This window comes from Telmatherina bonti (assembly GCF_933228915.1).
Source record: "Telmatherina bonti genome assembly, chromosome: 11".
Classification (NCBI taxonomy): Eukaryota; Metazoa; Chordata; class Actinopteri; order Atheriniformes; family Telmatherinidae; genus Telmatherina; species Telmatherina bonti.
The window spans coordinates 14,917,786-14,944,682 of record NC_136629.1 but is presented as its reverse complement, the minus strand read 5'-3'; the positions used below and the strand labels follow the sequence as shown (position 1 = coordinate 14,944,682).

The window sequence follows — 26,897 nt, the reverse complement described above, 5'->3', positions numbered from 1 at the left end:
TGCTCCATTTCTCTAAAGTATAAATGTATAAATATATGCCTATGTTGTCGTCTCTAACTTATTTCTCCTTTTTTTCCGCAGGTCTTCCTAAATAAAAGCAGTTGTACATGTTGGTCTGTCTTTCCTGTCGTCTCCACCCCAACCAGTCGAGGCAGATGGCTGCCCTCCCTGAGCCGGGTTCTGCTGGAGGTTTTCTTCCTGTTAAAAGGGAGTTTTTTCCTTCCCACTGTCGCTGCGTGCAGCTCAGGATGGGGGATTGGATTGAAGTCATGACTCGATGCAATCACTTGGTTTCTATTATAGTCTATGTATGAAGTGGCTTGAAATGGTGTGTATGTAAAGTGTCCTGTAACAACATTGTTGTGAAGTGGCGCTATACAAAAAAAGCTGAATTGAATTTGAGTCCCTTAGTATCAACATGACATGGTTGAACCCCCACTGCCTACCTGAGTGATGCTGCTGACCATGTCTATCCCTTTATGAGCACAGTGTAGCATCTTCTGATGGAAACTTCCAGCAGGATGATGCAACATGTCACAAAGCTCTCATCCAACTGCTTTCTCCAACATGACGGTGAGTTCACTGTCCTCCAAGGGCCTCCACAGTCACCAGATCTCAGTCCAACCGCAGCTTTGGGATGTGGTGGAACAGGAGATTCTCATGGATGTGAAGCCGACAAATCTGCAGCAACTTTGATGCTTCAATATGGAGCAAAATCTCCGACGCAGCTCTGAAGGCAAAATGGGACCAACCTGGTGCCAGCAAAGACGCACCAGTAGCCTTCCTTGGCTTCAAGACATGCAAAGCAACAGATTTGACTGCTTTTAAAGACAAAGCTCCTCCTCTCCTGCTCTGCCACTTCAGTCATCATTTACAAGTCACACGGTGCGAGTCACAGAATAAAGAAGTAAATCATAGTTGGATGTATTATGATTTCATTGAGTCACAGGATTCTGCAGCACATAAGAGTAAATTCTGCTTGACTGAACATTGTCACTTGTCATTCAGTCAGACATGAGACAAGGACTGAGTTACTGATGGATTGGAAAGTAAGCAGAAAAAATAAAATGTCATCAAATTTTGGCTTGACAGATAACACATACACCATCGCTCAAAGGGTTAGAACCGCTTTCCAGTTAGATTTAATGGGAAAGATTGAATGTGTGTTTCTATTGTGTATGATATTCTGACTGAACAAATACAAAAGCCATTACAATGGCTTCTTATCTCCATGCTGCATCCCCTTGCATTTTTCTGATTGATGTACTTTTCTGGGGATGCAGTGAAACAACTCAACAACTCAAATCGACATGTTCATTGGAAATGGTCAGCTTCCAACCTCAGTAAAACTGCTTCTGGTATCACTGAGTTCCTATGTTACTTTCTGTTAGCACCATTCTGACCAGTCAGGGTAACTGGTCAGAAAAATGATCTGATGTTGGCAAACAGCTTTAATCACCCAGCAGCACATCCAGTTTTTATTTGTCTGTTTTGACCTCCAGTTCGACTTCCTGACTTTGAGTCTGCTCATCCGTCAAATCTCAGAGGTGATCTACTCAACTTGACTTTGCCTGTAAGCTGATCTATCTCAGAAATAAGCACCAGTCAAACACACAGCAGCTCCTTTGTGTGGGAAGTCAAAATATTGAACAGGAAATATCGGATCTCATTTTTATGGGAAATTAATCCGCAAAAGCAACAGAAGCTCAGCTGCAAAGCTATGGGATCAGAGCAAACACCCGGAGATTCAAGAGCACAGGGTAAGATTTTCTGTTTGTTTTCTATCCAGAAGGAAGCAAACAGGCCAAAACATTACAACGTGATCAATAAAGAAATCAATACGATCTTTGGGGGTTTTGGCAAAACTTGGAATTTAAAACCTTCATTTCTTCACTCAGTCTTGCTATTACAGAGACACACTGTACACATCTGAAAATATTATTCATAGAAATATCCATCTCTTTTCCTCTGGACAGTTATAGTGACAATATTTTTTTCATAAATGGTTGCATGACACTTTATAATACAATAACAATGGTGAAATGTTAAAAAAAAGTGCACCTTTACTGAAATAAACTAATTTTTGGCATTACATTCCCAAATCAAGTGGTAGAGATGATTCAGGCTGATTCATTTCCATAAATTTGAAATAACTTTCATTGGAATCACTGAACAATTTGCTGTATGAAACCATAAAACAGGCTGGTAAACTCTCAAGCAAACCAGGTGAGGTGCCTTCACTGACTCCAGTTTGGGTCAAACGCTGTCTTGAGTACGTTTATTTGAAAATTAGTTTGAGATTGATCAATAATTTTAATAAAAGTACTTAATTTACAGTTAATGCAGTTCTAGATGTGTTGCTACTTCAAAGACCCTCCTGGTCCTCCATATGCACCCTCGTATATCACAGTGCTGGCTGACTGCATACATAAGCACTGATGGAGCTTCAGGGTAAATCACGGGTTCAGTTTCTTACTAAGAAGAAAACTCAACATGAAGATTTGAGGGAGCAAGATTGCTCAGCTGAAATTAGCTCTCGCTCATGAGCCAGAGGCCGTGCAAACTCTTGTGACATTGTTCTACACTTACAATGACATATCTTACCCTGTAAGAGAAGCACATAGTGCTAAATTAGCAAAGAAGCGATTCGTTAGCTGACCACATGTGTTGTTTTGGGGCAGAGTTTGAACTCTTCATGAAAAGTTCTTGACATTGGTAGGATCTGACCAAAAGGCTGAAATATGAATGCAGCTAAAATCAGCTAGACTAGTGAAGCTCAGTCAGATGGGAAGTTCTGGTGTTTTAGCTCAGAAAAAAGATGGCCAACAAAAGTGAGTCGCTCATTATGGAAGGGGGACTTATTCAGATTCAACATCTCCATCACGAGGCTTGTTTTTCTGCCTCCTGTCTAAAATGTCATGATAAAAATAAATCAAGTCTACCTTCACAACTACTGCGGCTGTGTGTTTAATCTTGGTCTAAAAAGAAGGCTGAGACATGTGAGATTACTCCGGAAGTGTCAGACTGAAGATATGTCTTACTGTCTGAGAGTATATTCAACTGGAACACAGTAGAAAAATAAATGATTATTTACTCCTAAAAGAAAACTATATTATGTTTAGTGAAAACCAGAGGATCGGACCCCAGTTCATCTAGGACAGGGCTCCTCAGTTTGGCTCAACCAGGGCCACAGTACTGCGGGTTTTCACTGTCTCCCTGCTCCAACACACTTGACTCAAATTAATGAGTCATTATGCAGAACTTCATAAGCTGTTGGAGGGATTTAGTTTGAGTTAAATATCTTGGAAGAGGGAGTGATCGAAAACCTGCAGGACTGCTGTCCTCGTCGGACCAAACTGGGCATCCCTGATCTTGGAAAGAGGAAAGTGAAGTCTCACAAGTAAATGTGTAAAAGTAGAATTTAATGAAGTGAACCTCAACAGTTTTCCAGATGTTTTAACAAAGCTTAATACCTCAGGAATACATTGGCAGATATTGATAATGGACACCTCAATCAATGGTCAGAGTCTGGACAATGGAGGGATAGACCCCAAATTTACCTTAGAAACACCATGAGGATCCACAAAGAAGTGACTCCTAAGATAGCATAACAAAGGAAGGGTAAATATTTCACTTTAAAACCTCTTTCACCTTCATGGAAACAACCAGGACCTCCATTCCTTCCAATGGCAGATTCGTAGCATTAGCAGCTTAAAGGGATACCGTGTAACTTTTGGGCACAAGGGGCACAAAACCTGGAACTCCCCACAAACTACACAACACTTGCAAAATAAAAGTCTCCATCTGTCTTTTGGAATCACATTCGCACAAAAAGCAGTCCAGAGGCAAACAGAGAGTTGGTTTTGCATCCACACTGTTCTTCCATCAGACTCCAAAGAGTGACTTTTTTACCAAGGTCGACTTGTGTCCTCGACTGGAGCGATCCCTTTCTGGACTCCTCAGACACTGTTTTCACCTTTCATTCAAAGAGGAGGAAAAAGTAGCACAAATCAGAATCCTCTGATTTTATAGATGTAGAGCTGTAAAGCAAAGCGCTCCAGGTCACATGATCCATCAGATATGGAGCCACTTCTACAGCATAACAATGTCTGCTTTCTGAGAAGCCTCCTCAGAGCACAAACACACTTCAAGCACTGTATATTGAACTCAGAAGCCATCCATTATTTCTCACATTAGGCTAATGTTTGGGCCTAAAGTAACACGGTGTCCCTTTAAAGTGGAGAATTTAGCTGAAGCTCTAAAGTGGACAGCAGTTCTCCTGTCTATGTTACATTCCCATAAAACTGCTTGGGGTGTGAATTGTGTTTGATATGGATGACAGTGCCATGGTGGAGTCTTTTAGTTGAGATTCCCTTCATCGCGCAGGTATGCTACATGTTAGTTTCTAGGGGTGGAAAAATCTAATCGAAAAATTGAATATTGGGAATTTATGCTTCACAATTTTAAAATAAATTTTTTGTTAAAAAAAAAAATCATTTTTAAAAATAAATAAAGTAATTCATTATAAATTTTTTGTAATTTTGATTGTTTTAATTGATCTTTTTACTTGTCTTCTTGGGCATTATAGCAGCAAAATGATGGTCTGGCGACTGTGTTGTTTTTCCCTAATTGAAATCAAGAAAAATGACAAGCAAAAAAAAGTTTTGTACATTTTTTTTTAAATTTACAAAAATCAGCAATATCGAAGACTTTAAAATTTAAATAGAATTGGCACCCAAAAAAATTGGAATCGATGAATCGGGACAAATGCATATTGTCGCAGCCAAATTAGTTTCCCAGCTTGTGCAAAGATCTTCTGTACACCATATATCTCCTGTACAGAATACTTTATTTATTTTATTTTATTATTATTTGATAGGGACAAGTATGCTCCATGAATGATGGCACACACTGCAGCATTTTAGCCAAGGCTAAATTTCAATGCCCATCCCTACTCTTAGAAGGTGTTAATGAGTTTGAAATAAGCCCAAATAACATGCTTGATGAGCTCTTTAAATAGCCTCTTACCTGCCATGTCAGTGGCGAAGGGTCTGTCCGGTCTCCAGCCGGTGTACCAGCCCACAACTTTACCTTCAGACACCACGGGACGCTCATATGTTCGGCCACCCACAAATCCCACAGGCCAAACAGAGACCCCTCGAGTGCTTCGCATCTGCAGGGATGAAAAAGGAAATGGGATTAAGCCTGAGTTGCTGCACACATCTATCTTCACTGAGTGAGTGGTCTGCAAATATAATTTATCTGATGTTTTGACAGGTTTTTTAAAAACTGCATGAGGTGGATCTCCTGTAACCTGTTCCTCTCTGGGGCTGGTTTGTGGTGGCAGTAGAAGGAGACCAAACAGTTTGCTGATCCAAATTAATCTCATTCCTTAACATTGTTCTGTAAAACCAAACCAGGTACATCCAACCTGAGGGGACAGTAAAGACCCAGAGACAGAGACAGAGACAAGACCAGTGATTAGTTGCTTGTGCATTCTTTTGCACAAATGATGAGATATATTTTCATTTAATCTGATGTGTTGGTGAAAAGCACTAAGAGTCTTTGTTCTCTGACCGAATATGACACTAAATGAACCTGCAGAGCAGAGCTGGCTTCCATTTGTACATTAAATAAATCCTGCACACACACAGAACAACTGGAAATGAGACGGGAAGAAAGAAGGAAATAAAAGTCTAGAAATGAGGAATGGATGTTTTTCTCTGATACCAAAGACATATCAGTGTCTTTGTGAGTGCTCGTGTGTCTCTGTGTTGCTCTTTTTTCCAACGCTCACCACCCTGAAGCCTGATCGTTCCGACACTGCAACTCATTGCTCACTCTAGCAGCCTCCAGCCAGTCGCTCATGACAAAGCAACAGAACAAAACCGAATCAGCAAGCGACACTGCATTTCTGCGCTCAGACATCACGCTGAGCTGTCACTTTTAAAGCAGCAGGGAGCCGACTGTACATACAGCACTATGTATGCCCAGGATTTACAGCTCTGTGCAAATTCCCAAGCAATCCGAGGGGACTTGGCCTCGTGCAAGAGCAGTGTAAGTGTGTGTAATATTTCCAGAAGAGGAATAAAAAATATCCCAAAAGTTTTATATCAACAGAAATAGTGTAAGAATTTCAAACTTTCTGAATTGCAAGCACTAATGGCAGACCAGTCTGTGGTGGTTTCATCCAGTCTATTCAGAGAAATGGTAAGGCATTAAAGACGTGGGTGAACAGTCAATCTGCAATTGACGGCCTAATTAAATGATGTCTGCCTCCAGCAGCATACGCACTGAGCCTGTCCAGCAGAGTTGTTGACAGAGATGTGATGTAAGCTATAATCTGATCATGCTGTAAGTCACTAGTGATTACCATGAAAAACATCACATCATTTTTAGTGGAATCAAAGAACCCTTTTTCATCAGCTTGCTCTCAATTAAATTAATTACACTTGAGATGAGTTTAATTTTCGATTTTATCTTCTATTTGTTTAATATTTATATATGTTGGATGTTTTTCTGAACTGCAGCTTTAGGGTTGAAGGTTTCAGTGCGTTTGTGCTGGCTAATGTTAGCTAACACTTCACACGGACTTCCCAGCTCTGCCTTAAAACTGTGCACAATGAACTGAATTGGTTTTAAAGGCAACATCTTTGCCTTTAAGGATTTTTGAGACCATTTTGCCTTCAATTTTTGTTTTGAATGTTTCTTTATAAGATTTGCTAGAGGCTAGCGGCTAGCTGAGTGTCTTCTTCTGCTTGTTGGAATGTGTTGTAAAACCGACACATTACTGCCATGTAGTGGGGGGAAGCTGCATTGCAACTATGCTTAACAACGTAAATGTGTATTCTGTTCATGTGAAACATATAGTACCTCAGTTTTTTGCGGTGGTTAAGAATCACTACTTTGGATGGTTGGATTTGTCTTTTAACTTTTTTTTTGTCTAAATAATTTGCATGGTAATATTTTTTATTGAGTCAATGTTAAATCAATGTGAATGTTTACATCAGTGACGAAACTCCGTCCAGTGATTTAGCAAATTTGTTTTTTTTTTAACTGAGGGAGATTTTTCTTAACATTCACATCTGACCAGTCAGAGAAGATGTATTGACTGATATGAGATATGCAAGGATCCCTTTCGCTTATCATCATAGCGATATTGTTTATTTATTAATTATTCCTTCCCTGCTTCTTTAAGCAAGTAGCTAGCTGCTAAAGCAGATTCTTGAACTGTCTGACTGACATCCTAAAGTCCAGCTTCTCAATGAAACAAGGAAACTTCCCAAGTTCTCCTCTCTTTTCTACAACAAGAGGAACCCACTGTCTCTTTTTGTCTTTTCTTTTGCAGCATCAGCATGCTGTTGTTGTGGCTTGATGTGGAATCCACCCTGCATGTTTGTTTTAGAATTCTTATAATTTATTCACAATTTCACATCGTACTTGGTGTGCATAGACAGAAACACTGATAATTCGCCTCCAAACTATTTTTAATTTTATGCAATGTACTCTCATCGGTCCCGGTGTGTAAAGGCCTTTAGGGGTTAAACAGGCCAAGTACATTTAGAGTGTCAATACACTCTAAATGTACTATGAAAGCTCGAACCAGCTGAATGTTAAACCAAGTTCCAAGTTGTAGCAAGTCTAGCAGACTTTCAGGCACAGATTTTACACAAAAAGTAGTCAATAAACCTCATTTTTTAAAATGCACGCACCATCCTTTTCTATTTACTAGAGAATACCTTCAGAGCTGCAACATCCGGGCAGCAGATAGATGCTGCCGCTGCTATGATCTCACATAAGACCAGCTATCATCAAAAAACTTGGACCGATGGCGTTACACTGTTTTTACCATGCCGTGTTTGACCACAGCTCTGACTGGACCATGAACATCAATCCCAACACAGCAGGACAACAGAGAGACATCAAATGAAAACATACAATCCTGTAAGTTACTGTGAATACGTAGTTGCTGTTGCACTTTTAGGGGTTCAATGTTTTTCTCAATGCTCATTGCACATATTTTCCTTGTAAAGCATCATTCAAAGAGCATTATGAAGTTTGTCTTCCGCCACTTTTAAAATCATGTGAGTGACCAGAGGAAAACTTTTCTCCGGCTTCGCACCCTAACAAGCTTTCAGGGGCGGGAAATTGGCTGAATCTCTGCTGTGCTGCAGCTGAGATAAAGAACAGGAAATTGCCAGTTATTTATATACCACTGCCAGAGATGATAAGTGTAACACATCCATTGTCCAATAAATAACACGATTTGCTGTGACTTCATTTGTGTACTCAACAGAATGAAAGGAAATGGATAAATTGAACATTTAGTTAGCGTCTGACCTCACTTCCACCTCTTCAGCAGTGGCGAGCGTCTTCTCTCCTTCGGTTACTCCTTCCCTCACATATCTCCTCCTCTTTCAATTCTCCCCTTCCCCATCCTCAACCACCTCTCATCTGCTTGGGCCCCTGAGCAACACCAGCAGTTTTAAAGCTGCTAAACCATTAATGCCGAGGCCCCTTGAGTTTAACCTTGTGATGCTCAGACTCCTCCTCCTCCTTCCTCTGCTGTTATCTGCCTCGCTTTCTTGCCAGGTCATTTTTTTTAGATGTCACCTCCCCTTTTTGTACAAAGAAAGACACAGAAGACATACTGATTCTGTGTTGGCTGTTTCCAGATCATTCGTGGAGTATGATCATTATTTCGGCGTAATGTAATGTCCATGTTTGACTGCTAATGATCCCCTGGTTAGACCACTGTGTCTCAGAGGTCAGGATGGTTTAACATCATTTTGGAGTGCTGAATATGTTCAGAATCTCTGTCTAGTTTTACACGGAACAAAATCACTGACTTTGAAGACCAACATTTGATTTTGGCTTTGAAAAACCTTTTCTTTCTTGCTGCTTAGTCTCACAATAGAAATAAAATTTCCACCACAAAGTGATGAGAACACATCTTGCATTCTAATACGAATCTTTTCTCTCTTGTGCATGAACGCGGCTTCAAGGAGTTTTATAAACCAAACTGAACAATTTCCAGACATTTTCAGAATGAAATCTCATTTTTCCCACTGAGTTTCTGAGGTCAAAATGCAGTGAAGAAAACTGCTCATTTGTATTCTCTGGAAAATGACATTATGTCTGAAAAAGATCTCCTAAGAAAAGTTGTAGAACTCTGAAGAAGAGGATAATTTATATGGATTGTCATGATTTGGGTTTTTCCCTTTGCTTTGTTTTCAGGGTTCCTGTTTTATTTTGTAGTTTTCCTGTTTAGTTCCCTCGGTTCTTGTTTAGCTTCATTGATTTCCTGTTATTGAGTTCACCTGGTTTCATTTTGTTAATTACTTCACCTGTCTCATTGTGTTCTGTGTATTTATACCCCTCACTTTTTGTCTTGTGTGGCTGGTTCATTTGTTGGTTTTGGCCTTCACTTTGTCAAGGATTAAAATGATGTCTGATTTCTGCATACCGGCTTCCCGACTCCTGCATTTGGGTCCACATCCCTACAACCACCGTGACATAATGAACCAGCCACCCAGGACCCAGCAGGAGAGGAGAAAAAGACACTCCAGGCGCCATAAGCAGAAACCACCAGAGACCATGACATGTGATGAACTGGTGGGTATTTTGTTTGGGCCTGGACCAGTTCCTGAGCTGGAGGAGAGGGAAGTCCGGTCGCGGTTCTGGGGAACCAGACTGGCTATCAAGCCACCAGCTCTCAGGTCCACGTCTCCGGCGCTGCAGGCTCCCACGCCAGCGCCCAGGTCCACGTCTCCGGCGCTGCAGGCTCCCACGCCAGCGCCCAGGTCCACGTCTCCGGCGCTGCAGGCTCCCACGCCAGCGCCCAGGTCCACGTCTCCGGCGCTGCAGGCTCCCACGCCAGCGCCCAGAACCCGTCCGGCGCTGCAGGCTCCCACGCCAGCGCCCAGAACCCGTCCGGCGCCGCAGGCTCCCACGCCAGCGCCCAGAACCCGTCCGGCGCTGCAGGCTCCCACGCCGGCGCCCAGAGCTCGTCCACCTCCCTTGCTCCGTGTTCCCGAGGGGGTCCCAGGACGGGACGCTCCTCTCTTGCTCCATGTTCCTGAGGGGGGAGGAGGTCGCTCCTTCTCCCCCGTCTCCAGTGTCCGGCGAGGAGGTCGCTCCTTCTCCCCCGTCTCCAGTGTCCGGCGAGGAGGTCGCTCCTTCTCCCCCGTCTCCAGTGTCCGGCGAGGAGGTCGCTCCTTCTCCCCCGTCTCCAGTGTCCGGCGAGGAGGTCGCTCCTTCTCCCCCGTCTCCAGTGTCCGGCGAGGAGGTCGCTCCTTCTCCCCCGTCTCCAGTGTCCGGCGAGGAGGTCGCTCCTTCTCCTCCGTCTCCAGTGTCCGGCGAGGAGGTCGCTCCTTCTCCTCCGCCTCCAGTGTCCAACGTGAGGGATCCTAAGCCGAGGCTGCCCCCGTCGTCTGGGCCTCCCGGCCGTCCTCCGGAGCCGAGGCTGCCCCCGTCGTCTGGGCCTCCCGGCCGTCCTCCGGAGCCGAGGCTGCCCCCGTCGCCTGGGCCTCCCGGCCGTCCTCCGGAGCCGAGGCTGCCCCCGTCGCCTGGGCCTCCCGGCCGTCCTCCGGAGCCGAGGCTGCCCCCGTCGCCTGGGCCTCCCGGCCGTCCTCCGGAGCCGAGGCTGCCCCCGTCGCCTGGGCTGCCCCCGTCGCCTGGGCCTCCCGGCCGTCCTCCGGAGCCGAGGCTGCCCCCGTCGCCTGGGCTGCCCCCGTCGCCTGGGCCTCCCGGCCGTCCTCCGGAGCCGAGGCTGCCCCCGTCGCCTGGGCCTCCCGGCCGTCCTCCGGAGCCGAGGTTGCCCCAGACTGTTTCCTGAGCTGGGCCGTTTGGACTCTTCCCCTGGACTTGTGCCCCTGGACTTTGTTTTTTCCCTTGGTCCCTCCTCCGGGCCCCCTCCTCCCACCCGTCTTTGGACTCTGAACTTTTTGGGCCGTCCGGTGGCCGGCCCTTGTGGGGAGGGTACGGTTATGATTTGGGTTTTTCCCTTTGCTTTGTTTTCAGGGTTCCTGTTTTATTTTGTAGTTTTCCTGTTTAGTTCCCTCGGTTCTTGTTTAGCTTCATTGATTTCCTGTTATTGAGTTCACCTGGTTTCATTTTGTTAATTACTTCACCTGTCTCATTGTGTTCTGTGTATTTATACCCCTCACTTTTTGTCTTGTGTGGCTGATTCATTTGTTGGTTTTGGCCTTCACTTTGTCAAGGATTAAAATGATGTCTGATTTCTGCATACCGGCTTCCCGACTCCTGCATTTGGGTCCACATCCCTACAACCACCGTGACATGGATGACTATAAAATATTTCTATTCTCATTAACCTTTATTACAGAGGCTTTTAAATGGTACACCATAAGTAGTGCTGTAGTAAATACATACAGAGTAAACACTTAGTTCTGGTGTACAGGCTGGGTGGGTACTTATATAACATATAGTAATATATATAATATATAGTTTATATATATAGGGGTCAAATGTTTTAACCTGTTACAGTTCACACACAGAAAAAAGCCAGAGAAAATTATTCTTTTTTGGATTTTTCTATTTTTGTTTTGAACAATAATCAAAATAACTATTTTATTACACAAATGGCAGTAATATTAGTTAATAATAAAACAGTGAAATGGTCTAAATTTGAAACTGTACTGTTATAATAAACACTTTATTTGGGTTTTACATACCAAATCAATTACTAGAGATGCCTCAAGCAGGTTTATTTGTACAATTTTTAAAAATTACATTCATCATAGTCACTGAAAATTTAGCTCTATAAACAGTAGAACAGGACTTGAATGGGTTAAAGCAGGAGTAAAGGAGTAAAGGTGAAGTGGTAAAGTAAACACAAATGATTCACAATTTCAGAAGACTGCAGACGTAAGTCAGCCTGATGCTGACTTTTGTACCACACATCAAATTAAAACATTTACGTTTGAAGTTGTACATGCTATATAATATATTAAATATAAAAAAATGAAATTAAACAAAAATTCTTTGTTATTTTACCTCAGTGCTTACAAAACAGCTACTTATCGCTGGACATGGATCTACAAGCTCATTATGTATGTACTGGTGAACAAACCAGCACTAAGAGCTGCTATTTTGTTGCGAGACTATAAAATAAAAGCAAGAATAACGGCATACATACATATATAGATAGAGATTTAGTCAAACCGTCGCATTTAATGTGTAAAATACAAAATACTGCAAATTCTGCAGTGTGTGAAAAATACCTGGATGGTCTGTACTTTTACCTGGACACATCTGACCAGTCTCTGTATTCCATTATGCAAATCACCAGAACAGCTTAAAACTATGAAAATGTGCTAAAAAAAAAAAATCAGTATTGTCACAATAATTTATTACAAATAAGAAAATGCAACTGGCTTAAATAAATTCTCTATGAGTTAACTGGAAACTGGCTAAAAGTACAGTAGTATGCACTACATGGTGATGTTGTACACAATATGATGGCATAACTATCCTCTGGATACTTTTAAAGTATCATGATACCACCTAGATTATAAAAAAGCTGCAGCAATTTTTCACAGTGAGGAACACTAGGGACTCAAACTAAACATGGAACCCAGCCATGGTGTATTATTTCTGTCACATGATTCAGGAAGCCCATCAGATTTCATGATATTTATGCTAATTGATATTTTACTAATTTCATGCAAGTTTTTTATTACTATGTTCGATCGTGGTTATTATGTTATCATTACATATTCTTCTAATTATATTCTATTCAATTTCTAAATTTTTTAATGATTTGATATTTACTTATAATATAATTTCAAATATATTAATTCTTAACCAAATGTTATCACACAGCAGATGTTTTAAAAAACAACCTTTGTATTTGGTGATACGATTATAAATTAAAGTTTGATACGAATAAAAATGGGGACAAAAGTCTACGATCTATAAGCTGAAGTTTGGTCTTTTAAGAAAAGGAAAAAAATAGCTTTTTTTCTGTGTACCTTTTATTATAGTGCAATATGTCAAAATTATTGTTTTGCATGATTGTAATATTATATTGGACGTATACTATCCACCATGGGACAAAAGACCACATTGTGTTATCCCTTAAGGATTTACCATAAGTGATGCAAAAGGTCCCAGAAACTGTATGTATTAAATACGACACACACAGCATTATAGGGTTCAAGAGAAGCAGCAAATACCAACGTTAAAAAAAATAAAACTTGCAGTGAGAAAATTGAAACTTTATCCAGTTTATTGATATTATCTCAACCCAAATCTTGAACCAAACTTATTTATTTTAACAAAATGTGCTGCATGGTCCTGATCCTTTGGTTATGTTACTGAGAAAATAAATAAATAAAAAGTTGTTGTTTGACCCTTAAAAGACAAACAGGGACTGTGTTCAGTTTTCAAGTCTAAATATCAATCGACAGGTTTGACCAGTAGATGCAGGAAAGGTTAATGCTGAGCGGTGAAATGCAGTGATCCATTATATTCTGTGTGTAGCCTGGTGTCTAAAATAAACGCCTCCTGAGCAGACTATGTTGCATTTAATAAGAGAAATGAAAACAGTGGATGGGAGATGCCAGCACCTTTTACTGCTGGTTTCCTTCATAGCTTTCGTTTCTTCATCACAAACAGAATGTGTCCAGGTTGCATAATGATGTGTTTAATGTGGATCTATCTATAGAGACAGTATCAGATTCAAGACATCATGAATATCATATGTACTTGTTGTAGGATGGTTAGAAAATAAGTTTTCTTCACCATGTTTGGAGACATTCAGCTGAAATCTGAAGCATACTTTGAGCCTGGTGCAGAAAGCAGCTGATGACTGATGCTGTTTTTTTTGTTTTTTTTTTACTTTATCATCGGCGATGCAGGTCGTCTTATCAACGGCTTTTCAATGTCATGATGTTTGCCGGGAGCCAGGCAGAGCTGCGGGGTGACAGAGTCTGAGCAGATGGTACATTATTCTGCTCAGTGGCAACTGCATTAGCACACGCTGGTTTTCATGCCATCGTCCGCAGATTACTGCTGGCACTGGAAAAGTTTGCAGCACAAACTTATTTCAGCTAGCTTTATCTAAACAGAGAAGGCTGCCTGAGCACATGCTGCTAAAGCACACGTCTCTGTTGGCAGCCACAATGAAAAATAAATCAAGTTTAGTGACGCAAGCAGAAACAAAGCAGAATAATAAAGTCAGGTTCAGAGTGATTATTGAGTTTTAATGATGTGTAGGTGTTGCCGTTTTGATGGGGTTGTTTTATAAGGCTGTTTGATTGGTTGCAGCTGACTCTAACGGCACACCAAACTGGTGTTTAACTGCATGAAGGGAGTTCTCAGAGAAAAACAGGGGTGACAAAAATGAAGGTAGTATCTACATGTTAACTATCCAGATATTAAGAGTTCATGCTATCTTCACATCCAAGGGAAACTTTAGTTAGGAAACGATGATGTTGATGAGATATCTAAATATAAATTCATATTCTCTGACATTTTCAACATATTGTAAGACTTTCATGCTGGAAAAGCAACAGACACAAAACAAAAACCACTAGGGGAGCATTTGACAGCTGGCCAGTGACTTGACTTAAGGAGCACTTCGGAGAGGCAGAGTCTCTCAGATGTAAAGATGGACAAAGGTTCACCAGTCTGAGACCATTTTATACTAAACAGTGAGAAAATACAGAAAGAAAGCTTCTCGGTGTCTAATTGAGAAGACGGAAGACGGGGGTGGGGGGGGGGACAGGAGAGGAGCCCTTTCACACCAAAATATCTGGAGCATCATGAAAGCGCAGCAGCAAATGTCCAGAACTGTTGCGCAATAATCCTGCATCATGACGGGAGAATATTCCTCTGCAACAACTGGTCTCCTCTCATCCCAGATGTTTAGACAGATGTTAAAAGACGATGGGATGCTAACAATGCTAAACATCACCCTGGTACGACTTTTTACAGATGTGTTGCTGCCATTACATCACAATCAGCTCATATTGTCCATGAAAAGGTTTAATGTCTCAATTCCAGCATGTCTTATCTTCTTCCTACTGGGAATAAAATACCAGTTCATGATGTTTAAACATCATTTCATTCTGTTTTTATCTGCGTTTTACAGAACCTAAAGTTTTTGGAATTGGAGTTATATTATGGTTCATTCATTCATTCATTCATTCATTCATTCTTTTCACCACTTAGCTGTGGTGAAGCTGGAGCCAATCCCAGCAGTCACTGGGCCAGGGGCATGCTACAGGGCACTAGTCCATCACAGGGTTTGTTCATGTCATGATCTCAGTCATGTCCTGTAAAAATAATCTCATTCATCCGAGTCTGAATTTGGGATTTCAGATTTGTTTGACAACATGCAGATTGTTATGCAAAGCTATTGAACATGTTAATTTCACATGTTTGCAATTCAAACTAATTCACAAAAGGGAGCGAAATCAAACGTCACACTCCAGAGGTGACCGATTCCCTAAACTCCATGTGTTCCTAAACACGCCACATTCTGGAAACAACAGAAAGAAAATAAAACCTTCGCCTTTAACATTTCAAGCGGTATGAACCTGGAAGTTCTCCGTCCTTGTGTGAATGGGGATGCATGAAGAAAGTACTCCTGCCTGTCAGTTCTGCTGTTCAGATAAATTTCCAAATATGCAAAACTTGCTCTGCTTTCTAAAGACGGAACTGGAAACCAAAACTCGTCAGGACTGCTCACCTCCACACACTGCAGCTCATGACGTGTCGGCAGCATCTGCCTGAACTCACATTGTTTCCAGGAAGAAGCCTGCAGAGCTGCTGGGCTCTCAGTGATCAGGCTGATGCAAACTCAGTGAGAGCAGAAACGGCTGCTCGAGCGAGGAACACGTTTGTAAGACGATACTGCTGCTGCTCGTAATTCCTACGCTCAAGCCACGAGGCTGATCCGCTGACCAAAGCAGTTCCAAATACTATTAAAGTTCTACAACTAGGTTTATTTATTTCTTTAACATTTATTAATACATCTGATCCCACTGAAACCAAATTTCAAGAGAGACCTGTCTTCAATAAAATTACAGTAGCATAAAAACAAATGATAAATGACAGATAATGTTTCAATACAGGATGCAAGATGAGGTCAAAAAGTCACCTGTAAGTCACTTAAAGTCCTAACATGGAACAAAGAAAGGTCATTTCAGGTCATAAGTAGCTTTTTCATGAAAACCGAGCAGAGAAGAAGAGAGCTTCCTTCCAAAACGCTGGAAAAACGACAATCTGATGAAGTCCTGAGGCTGTATACTGTCACGTCTACACTGTTTGTATTTAACATCATAAATAAGAAGGTAAAGAAAACCAGAAGTAGATTTATAGATGACATAAATGACAGTGACTTCAACGTTAAAAATTTCAACCCCAGGTTGTTATTATAGGATGTAACAAGGAATTTATTCTGTTGTTACACTTTTCACAATGTTTATTTTCATACAGGAAATCACAAGAAACAAAGTTGTCCTGTTTTTGTAAAAACAATGCTTAGAGTGCATGACAGCAAAACATAAATAAGTTTAATAAACAATTTAAAATAATTATCTGGCTCTTAAACCATAAAGAACATTTAGATCCTGATAGAATACCTTCATTTATAGACCAACAAGGGCCGGTTTCAGAGACTGAACCTGGACTAGGCCGTCTGAACATGAACTTTTTCTGAAGTAATTCAAGTTTTAAAGCAGTAAAAGAGCAGTAATAACAGTTTGTTCTCATTTTTATGCTGGAAGCTGATCTTAGTGAAGCCTTGAAACGTGATCTTTGATGATTGGCTGGAAAAACTCTGTGTTTCTGTCATTTCAATGAGTTGCATCCAGACGCAAGTGATTGATAAAAGGTTGTTTTTGGTATTCTGAGTCCTGGAATGAGTTAGATAAACCTCATTATAATAAAATCCCAGAATAGAGTCAAAAACAGCCTTTTCAAGCGTGAATCTGAATATACCACAATGGCAGAGGTAAAATAAAAAAGTCATTATATAAGAATGTATGAAAATGTTCTTTGAACAAGTTGTTAAACTACATTGTATACAATTATTTTTAAAAACCATAAAACTGCAAATGAGAAAAAATAAATACCATTTGCTGTGAATACAACTGAAAATGTAACCACAGCTTCAGATATTTCACCAAGCATGTGTTTTTCACATCTCAGTTTCCATAAACAATATGAATGTCATTATTTAGCACGACTTCCAAAACAATGAGTTTTATTTATATTACCATCGTTAGTTGGAAGATCTGACTTTAAAACGAGGGAAATGGAGAGCTGTGGAACCACTGAAGAACCACACTTCACAGTTTCTCAGCAGACAGTGGGTCGGCACCATTTACCGTCTGGGTGACCCAGCGTTAGCCGCGGGGGAGGAGATTTTATTCAAATAAGCTAACAGCGTATATAGCGTTATTACTAATTTGAATATTATTATTATTTTGTTATCAATTGTGCCCTGAAAGATTCATGCTTCTTGCTATGACAAAGCCCCTTTCCACCAGGAAATGCTCATCCCTCCATTTAAGCCACAACACTGTCGTCCGCTGGTTGTGATCACTTCTCCTGGCTGATGGTAAAGGAGCAAACCCTCTGATGACATCTGCGTTTTTATCATTTTTATTTAGCATGCGTGAACTGTGATGAGCTACACCGCTGCTGATTGGCTGGACCAAATCACGTGACTCTACGAATGCCGTGGCGAGGTCATTTAGGAAATCAGCATTAGTGATCAAACATAGCCAGTTGTCTAATTAAGGATTAATAATTGGTTTTCTTCAAGACTGTTCATTTTGTAACTTCATTGAAATGCTAAAGAAAAGGACATGAAAGATCAACAAGCCTCAGCAAATAGGCACCAAAATGAAACGTCACGTAAAAATTAAAATGCATCAGCTAAATGCCTTTCATTTCAAGGTCAGAGCTGCATGATTTGACTCATTAATAAAAGGAATAATGGAAGATCCAAACTGCATTTTCAACTTCTGACTGCTAATTGTTTTTTATAACTAAAAAGGAAACAAAAAGGACATTGAAATAATAATAATAATAATAATAATAATAATAATAATAATAATAATAATAATAATAATAATAATAATAGAAAGGATAGGAATGGATTAACCATTCTGAATCAGTTTGGGCTGCGAGGATGATGGTGGGTGTTTCATAACATTATAAAGGTAGATAAGCTGTTATTTCAGTAGTTGACAACAATAATGTGTGACAAAGCCTTGGTCTGATTTTCCAAGATGAGGAAGATTCTAGTTATTTGGACAAGAAAATGCCAGACTAAGAAGACAAAATGACCCCGATAATGAAGATGACTGATTGTGGGGAGCAGGTGGCAAAGCAAATGTTTATGAGAAAAAAAAAACACTTGATAAAAAAAACAATAGTACCATTTGTTGGTCTCCACAGAAGAAATCAACACAAAGGAACCTGAGAGAAGGAGATGTCATTTCTGTGTCAAAATAATATAACATAATATAATACATTTATTAAACAGTGTTAGTTTGAATGACAAAACATGGTTGTATAGTAAATTGTAACAGTTCTATAAAGCTTATACCATACTGAAATGAGGTTCCATACTGTATTTCTAAGTTATTCTGGCTTTCATGTTTATATGTTTTATGTAAAACGGGACAGCGTGTAGTAAAGTTGGTGTTATGTGTTTGTTTAGGCTGATAAAGACCATAGTTTGCCGTTTCTGCTACACTTTTGAATAACTGTTTGTATTCAAAAATTCACACACAACAGAAGTCACCAATCTCCAACTCAGACAGTGGTCACTATCCCTGAGTGGGTGCAGATGTGGCGACTAGACAGTCAATGGCTGGGACTGGAGTCTTCCAACGTTAATGTAGCTGCCAACATTGTGAACATGGCAGCGTGTTTTCTAAACCATCCTGAGAGATGCAGCGATGTGTATCATCTGCTGAAACCTGTAATATCCATTCTGAAAGCATAGCAGGCAGCGTAGCACTGCAGCAATGATTTCATTTTCTTCCAGTTGTGCCATAAAATGAACAGTCTTGAAGGTGAAAATGCAGTTTGGATGATCTTTTTTATTTATGAGTCAAATAATGCAGCTATGAAATGAAAAAGCATTTTTGCAAATGCATTTTAAGTTTCAAATTTGACATTTCAGACTGAATTTTGGTACCTATTTGCTAGGACAGATTTTGAAAACTGAATCCTGATTGTCCTATTTTTTAAGCATTTTATTATGTTACAAAATTCTATTCTATTCTACAGTCATTTAGCGGACGCTTTTATCCAAAGCGACTGTCCAGTTGGACGCAGATCCTTCCATGTAGTGCTACAGGCTTTTTTTTTGTTTGTTTTTGTTTTGTTTGTTTTTTTGTTTACTCCCTTCCCACCCCATAAAATGAGTAGTCTTAAAGAAAAAATGCAAATGCAGCTTAGATTATTTATTATTAATTTTATTAGGGTAAAAAATTACCACATTAATCTGAATATGAAAAGGAGTTTCAGTAGAGAATCAAGTCCACACTGCAGCGCTTCAAGTTCGGAGCAACATTTCTTCTCCTGTGTGTGTGTGTGTGTGTGTGTGTGTGTGTGTGTGTGTGTGTGTGTGTGTGTGTGTGTGTGTGTGTGTTTTGGTGGCTGAGGAAGTCGAGCTACAAGAGCGACAACCGCTGCTGGAGAGGAAACAGAGATGCTTGATTTTCACTGAAACCAACAACACTCTCCCACCTTTGTCTAGTTTTCCCAGAAAACTGATGTCTTAGTAGAGCCATTGTAGTCCTAAAACAATGTTTTATATATCGGTTAGTGTTTGGGAAGCTGGTTGGCACCGTGGAAAATGTCCGCAAACCTCTGTGATACAAACAGGATGTTTTATTAGCTGGTTTTAGTGGGAACTCTAAACTGGACTAATAAAAACATCAAATAATGTTAATAACCCCAACTATGACCATGTGGAAACATCACATTAGGACCACCTATAAAAGCAGTTTGGGTGAGAAAAATCTGATTTGAGCAGTTTGGTCTTTCATTATTGAGAAAAAAAAGAAAAAAAGAAAATCTGATATTCTTCAAAAATGGGCAAAAAAACTTTGCCTCCAGCGTTAAACCAAGTACTTCATATAAATATCAGCTCTAATGTTGATTATTCTATTATAACATTAAAAACAAACCAATGAGTTTAAAAGCATGAAAATAGAAATTACAAAGAAACGCTGCTAAATGCCTGTACTGTGAATTGCCATCCACAAAAGCCACAAAACGTCACAAAAGATGTTTTTTCTTGCCTGTGTTTTGGTCTAAATGTATATTCTGACATCTCACATGGCACTGAACTGGACATATGTCCTTTTCTTCATTTACATTTTGTAAAATGGTTCAAATTAAGGCTTCAGATTAGAAAAATCTGAACTTTCTCTTCATTTTTAGATTTCCAAAAACAAGCCAGACCTCTTTAACTTCACCCAGAATACACTGATACTTTCTCCCCACTGGAGACACAACATACAGCAGCTGACCTGAAACTACAACGTCAATAAAATGGAAAATCATATCATTTCATCCTCTTCCGCAATGGTTTAATGGCATCTGACAGAGCAACAAGCAGCAGCATCGGGGTTGGCAAAGGGAACATATGCAAGAAACAAAGGCTGAAAATATGAGTAAGGCTGTTGTGAGAGCAGAGACATGATAAATCAAAAGCATCCGAGAAGTGTGGCGCTGTAAACACACCGTAGTAAATGCCTGAAAAGAACAGCGTCTCTGCTGAAAACAGATCCCACATGGGGAAATAATGATATCAGATTTCCCGCAGGAGCTCACCACGCAGAGACCTCCCAGTCCAAGTAGTATCCTCACTTGGCAGCTCAGGCTGCAGCTGTGCATTCAGTCTTTCAACGCCTAAACGCTAACCAGAGACTTGGCTCCTATTTCTGGCCGCTGTCCAGGTTCACTTTACTGCCAGTTTAGCAGCACACCAGGAACACTGTAACTATTATTCCAGTTTTCATTCAGTTCATGTTGATATTTTCCTTTCAGTGTCGTGTGTAACAGAGCTGAATCATGGGAATGTTTGGAGCTGGAAGAGAAAACCAAATCAATGTGAAATTATTTGGGGAAATGTGCACATATAGATGCTTTTTAATGTTTCCTTTGCAAGGGAATGTCACAGAAAAATCCACATTTCTGAAACTACATGCAAATACTTTATGGTAAGAAGGAAATTCCTCGATTATTTTATGAGATTTCATAATCAATATGAGCTTTTCATTGCTGCTGAGGCAATAAAATGATCAAATATTTAGGAAGAGTTTTGAGACAAAAAATAAGTAAAGAACTGAGGATGACAAAGCAGGTTATCCAGCTCCCATCTCAGAACCCAGTCTCTGTCAAAAAGCCAGAAAACACACAACTCAACTCTGTGATCAGCTTTGAAATCAGGAACAAGCTCTATGCTTCTCCAAAGGGACTGAGCAGGGGAAGTAAAAACTATAAAATTCTGCTGTGAGGACCCAGTGAGCATGTTTTTTTTTTAACTTGAGCGCTGACACAACTCTAGACAAGGCAACCCTGCTGCAGAGGAAAATTCAGTGTCCACACACTAACTAAGCTGCAGTCTTAGTACAAAAGCAATCATTTCCTTTCCGTAATAAATAATCTAATTCACCTAATTCAGATCACATTTTAAACACACACAGTCGCTGTACATAGAAAATATAACTATAAAAATATACGTTCAGCAGTTGGCCCTGTGATTGCTGGGATAGGCTCCATCTTCCCATGATCCTGAATTGGACAAAGTAGTGATGGATGGATGGATGGATGGATGGACATATTCAACAAACCTACAGAAAATCTGAACTCAAAATAAAAGACAAGGATATCTCAAATATAGTAACAAGTATTAAAGCAGTAAAAAATTAAGATCCATTACTATAAATGAACAGATTAAGATGGTTATAAAGGTAGAATATTATGTATATATATATAAATATATGTGTGTGTGTATACTATGGTATCAGTCAACCCAGAGGCTAAACAATGTGTCACAAAAACCGACTTGACACCCAAACAATTAAGTTTAAAATAACTAAATAAAGAAAAGGTTTACATGCTGTTGAGCCTGAACAGCAGGATACAAGAACAAGACCTCAGTAGGTTGTAATGGGTTACTGTGAGGATCCGTAATTACATCCACACACAAGGAGCTCTGGACAAATGACCAGTTTATTGGTGAAGGAGAATGAGCAGAGGATCACTCCGGGTGACTGGTCTGCTGAAGAAACCAGGCTCCAGATGGGAGGTAAGCGGAAGGGCAAATTACTCGTCCAGGCAAAGACAAGGCTCGGAGATCCAAAGACAAGCAAGGGTCGGTAACCAGAAGATCCGAAAAGTAAAGGTGTCCATCGAGGGCAAGGTGGGTAATCCAGGGGCGTGAAGCAGAAGGTCGGCAACTGAGGACCAATCCGTAGAACGCTGGAACACAACTAGACATAGGTCTGATGATTATCTGGCAGAGAAGAGGAGATTGGAGGGAGCTTAAGTAGGCAGAGAGAAATGGAAACCAGGTGAACTGAATGAAACAGCAAAGGCAATTAGGGAGCCAACAGGTGGATAGAGTTACCACTGATGAGCGCCAGCCGATCAGGATGGCAAAACATGACATAGGTAATATCACACTCTATAGCCTGAGTGTTTCTGTTTGACCAGGACTGAGGCAACCACAAGCCTTTCTCACACAAAGATGCTGCTACAATGATGCAATGATGTTTTGCTCATGTTGCCACTGTTGCTCACCGTTGTTTGTGTAGCATGGCATAACTTCAGTTCCAACCAGCTCTGACTGCAACATCACCAGCTCAGAAAACCCAGCACATCCTGCAGCAGTGATCCCTGGTCCTCAAGGCCCACTATCCTGCAGGTATTAGATATTTCCCTGCTGCAACACGCCTGATTCAAATCAAACGGGTCTCTGACAAGCTCTGCACAAGTTTAGTTTAGTTTATTTAGGATCCCCATGCTACAGCTATTCTTCCTGGGGTCCGGCACATTTATAACATCAAAACAAAACCTTGTAAAAAGTTACACAGCACATCAGCACTTCAGTTCAGTCCTGGAATACAAGCTATTTACATATTCAAAATGATCTCTTTACATCCATTTTTACATAGTAAATGCATGCATGTCATGTACATTCATGTTACATTGTAACATATGAACTATTCATTCACAAAAATACGCTTACTTATAATTGGATATCAACCAAGCGGCAACCTCCGGTAAAAAGTGGTGCTTATGCGGACATGCATAAAAATGCAGTTCCCCCTTAATCCACTAGAGGCTGCAAAACAGAGTAAATCCCTATTGACTTCCATGTTGAAAAGGCCAACTTCACAGCAGAAATAAACATGTTTACAGCCTGGTTCAAAAATCAATTTTCGGTTTATAGGTCAGGTTTTACCTTCATAACAACTGTGGGGGGAGTGAATTTTTTCTAACTCGCCCATTTAAAAGTAATTTAATCTCGAAGTTCGGCATATTTAGGGGCGTGTCCTTTTGATTGACAGGTACCCATCTCCCGCTTCAAGTCAGAAGAACGTAGAACAACCGCGGTTTTTAGCCGGTTAACAACGTAACTTAGCTTTAGCCCGCTTATCTCCATTAGCTGGTTAGCTCCTGTTAGCACTGAGTTAGTTCTGTTAGCTCTTAGCTACAGAAAGCTCGGAGTTCACTCGATGTCAATCATCCACCATGACACTCATAGCCCACCTCTCAGCTCCACCTCTTTGCCCATATATGTATTTTCCGGGCCAGACGACACGCATGACGCTGCCATGATGGCAATGGTAGGAACCGCCCACCGAGCCTCAATTCAGCTCTTTAGAAACCTATGGGTGATGTCACGGAGGCTACGTCCATCTCTTTATATACAGTCTATGATATCAACCTATATATTTGATTATCGATAATACAAATCTTCTAGTACACTATCCACATTATCAATTTGTCTACTCTATTACACATTAATTTTTATTCATTATACTTTTTCACCAAACCCTTATAATTATGATTTATATAGCTACCTGTACTGAAAAATTGTCTTTTAATAATATTTTAAAGTTTTTTTTAGGTCAGTGGTTAATTTAATGTTCTTCGGAAGAGAATTCCATATTTTCATGCCGCTATACAAAACAGTTCTTTTTATGGCATCTGATTTTGCTTTGGGCAAGCTAAAATTTCCATCTTTTGCATGTCTTGCGGTATGTTCGTGATTTCCAAGTCTGTTATTTCTTCATTTGCATCATCAGTGTAGCAGCAGGGAGACATCAAAAGTCTGCAGGACATGCAGATCTCCAGGACTGGGTGAGTAATGGTTTGGGGGCACATTCAGAACAAAGGCAGTTGTCCTGCAAAACATTTTACAAACACCAGCTGCTGTTCAGACCTTTCACTTTATGAAATGGTCATTTAAGTTGACATAAGCTACTTCTGCAGCTCTTCTCAAGACAGCGGAAAGCAACAGGAGCCTTTCTTTGGGAGAGTTGATGAGAATAAGCAAAAGTAAAAACTGCCCGCCATAACTTAGTGCTGTACATTGTTGGTGCTGACACACAAACCAGTTGTAGAGATCACCATGGTCACCTTGTGAGAAATTTAAGCTTATTTCATGATAACAATTTATCTCAAGAAAAAAAAAAAGGTGGATTAATTGAGATGATGAGAAAGACAATAGCAATACTGAACCCTTTACGATCATGATAAATCTTATACTTGGGCTGGTTTGCCAACCTTTAGTTATGCTACCACGGGTATAAACTTTTCACAGCAACTCACAATACAACCAGCACTTCCTTTTCTTTACACCTTAATGTGTTTTTATGTATTGGTTTTAATTAGATCACAGTGAATTGGTTTTGCCTTAAAAGTCACTTTGTTGTGAATTGGCACAATACAAATAAAGCTGAATTTAATTATAGTCAATCTTGCATTCCATACAACTTAAATTCTACCATTATCTCAAGACAGCAACAGGCTTTGTTTTCCTTATTTGATCAATTTTCTCAGATCACAAAATGATTATAATGTGAATAATTATTATGGTGGAAAACATGACTTCCGCTTTGACGGTGGAAATAAAGTGCAGATAGATTCACAAAAGGCATAACTAAAGACTAATGAGTTACAAAAAATCAGGAATAAACACAAGACTGACTGAAATAAACCAGGACGGGATTGACAAGGATTCAGAAAGGAACTAATGCAACCTAGTAGTATTTATATAGAGAGAGTTGATAACTAATAAAGAACAAGTGTAGTAATAAGGAAACAGAAACCAGGGACAATGGGACAGCAGGTAACATGACGAACCACAATACTGAACCTAAATCTGATCTAAAAATTCAAGAACAAACTGAATAAACATCCCCATGAACAGAACATGAACCAAAACAAACCAAACTAAATCCAGCTTCGTTTGCTGTACCACATTAGGTAAATATTTCTAAAGACAGATGGTGGTCTCTGTTAGGGAAGGGTTTATAGCAACGCCGTTGAACTCTGACAGATTGTTGCACTTTGAGGCCTCCAAACAGCAGCTACCCCTGGGATGGACTGGCGAGCTGTCCAGGTTGTACCATGCCTTTCACCCAAAAGACAGCTGGGATAGGCTTCAGCTTCCTGCAACCCTGAATTGGATTAAGTGGTTTGGAAAATGAATGAATGAATGAACAACAGCTACACCAGCATCTCTCTTGCAACCTGCCTCTTCTCTGAGCTCTCTCCAGTCAGTAAAAGTCAGTCTGATGATGACTCTTGTTATATCTCAAGTTCTTTCTCTATTTCTTTTTCTCTTTTCCTCCAATATCAGATTTAAGCTCAAATCTGATTTATCAGTGTTATTAATGAATAACATCTTCTTGGGTTTAATTGCGGAATCAGCCATGGAGCACATTTAAAATATCCAGTGTGTTGATATCCAGCTTCTAATGAGTGACATGGTGCCATTAAGCAACACACAATTGTCATGTGATGCTAGAAAAATATGTTGTGAAATGCAAGTTCTCAGCCTCAGGATCCTGCAGGAAAACAAACGCTTCAGGAATGTATTTAATAAAAAGTCATGGTACCTTCAAACTGAGTTTTAATGTTGGAAAGTTATGTTGTGTTGTTTTAACTGTCTCAGTAAAGTACCTTCCAGGATGTTTTTTTTTATTTTTTTGCAGAAAATGATGTTTATAACACTGACATAACACAAATATGTTATCTTGAGAGAACAATCCTTATCAGCCCATTGTTACTACAAAATTATGTTTGTTATCACAAGAAGTCAATTAGTTTGTGATCTTGGATAGTGAAAATAAAAAGTTTTGTTGGCTTTATTATGGACAACTAAGAAAGAGCCTTTTCTCTGACTCTATAGTTTGTGTCGCTGACAAATCTAAAGTCCTTTCTAGTCCAGTCGGTTACGGACGCAAAGCTGAGTCCACCTGCGGACACTGTCACACCTTTGGAAACTCCTGCTTCTTTATCAACATGAATATCTTCACCAGAGGGCAGGCGCTGTGCTTGAGATAACAAATAATTCATCTTTGCCTCACTTGAAAAATAATTTCAGGTTCAGCCAAGTGTATCCCAACCTATAAGTCCTGACAAATTACAGTACCGGCGGCTCAGTCAGTAAACGCATGCTGTTTACAAGTAAACAAAAGAAAACCTTGAGGGGGAAAATACAGTGTTGAGAGGAATCACATTTCATTTAAGTCACAACCAGGACAACCTCCCTGGAAGTCGCATGGTCAGGGAAACAGCTCCGACTTCTTTCCCCACAAACAAATAGGTGAGGCGTGAATTGTGTGAGCACACAAAGAGACTCTTAATGATCGAGTTTA

General features: G+C 40.2%; 1 protein-coding gene across 1 annotated transcript in view; it reads right to left on the bottom strand.

The window, feature by feature from the left end:
• Nucleotides 1-26,897, bottom strand: part of b3gat2 (beta-1,3-glucuronyltransferase 2 (glucuronosyltransferase S)) — a gene marked incomplete at both ends in the record, with an annotated part of 83,591 nt that overhangs the window by 37,734 nt on the left and 18,960 nt on the right. Inside the window, one exon of the mRNA XM_079248944.1 lies at nucleotides 5,029-5,173. Within this exon, the coding sequence (XP_079105070.1) occupies nucleotides 5,029-5,173 (145 nt within the window). The remainder of the gene's footprint in view (nucleotides 1-5,028; nucleotides 5,174-26,897) is intronic.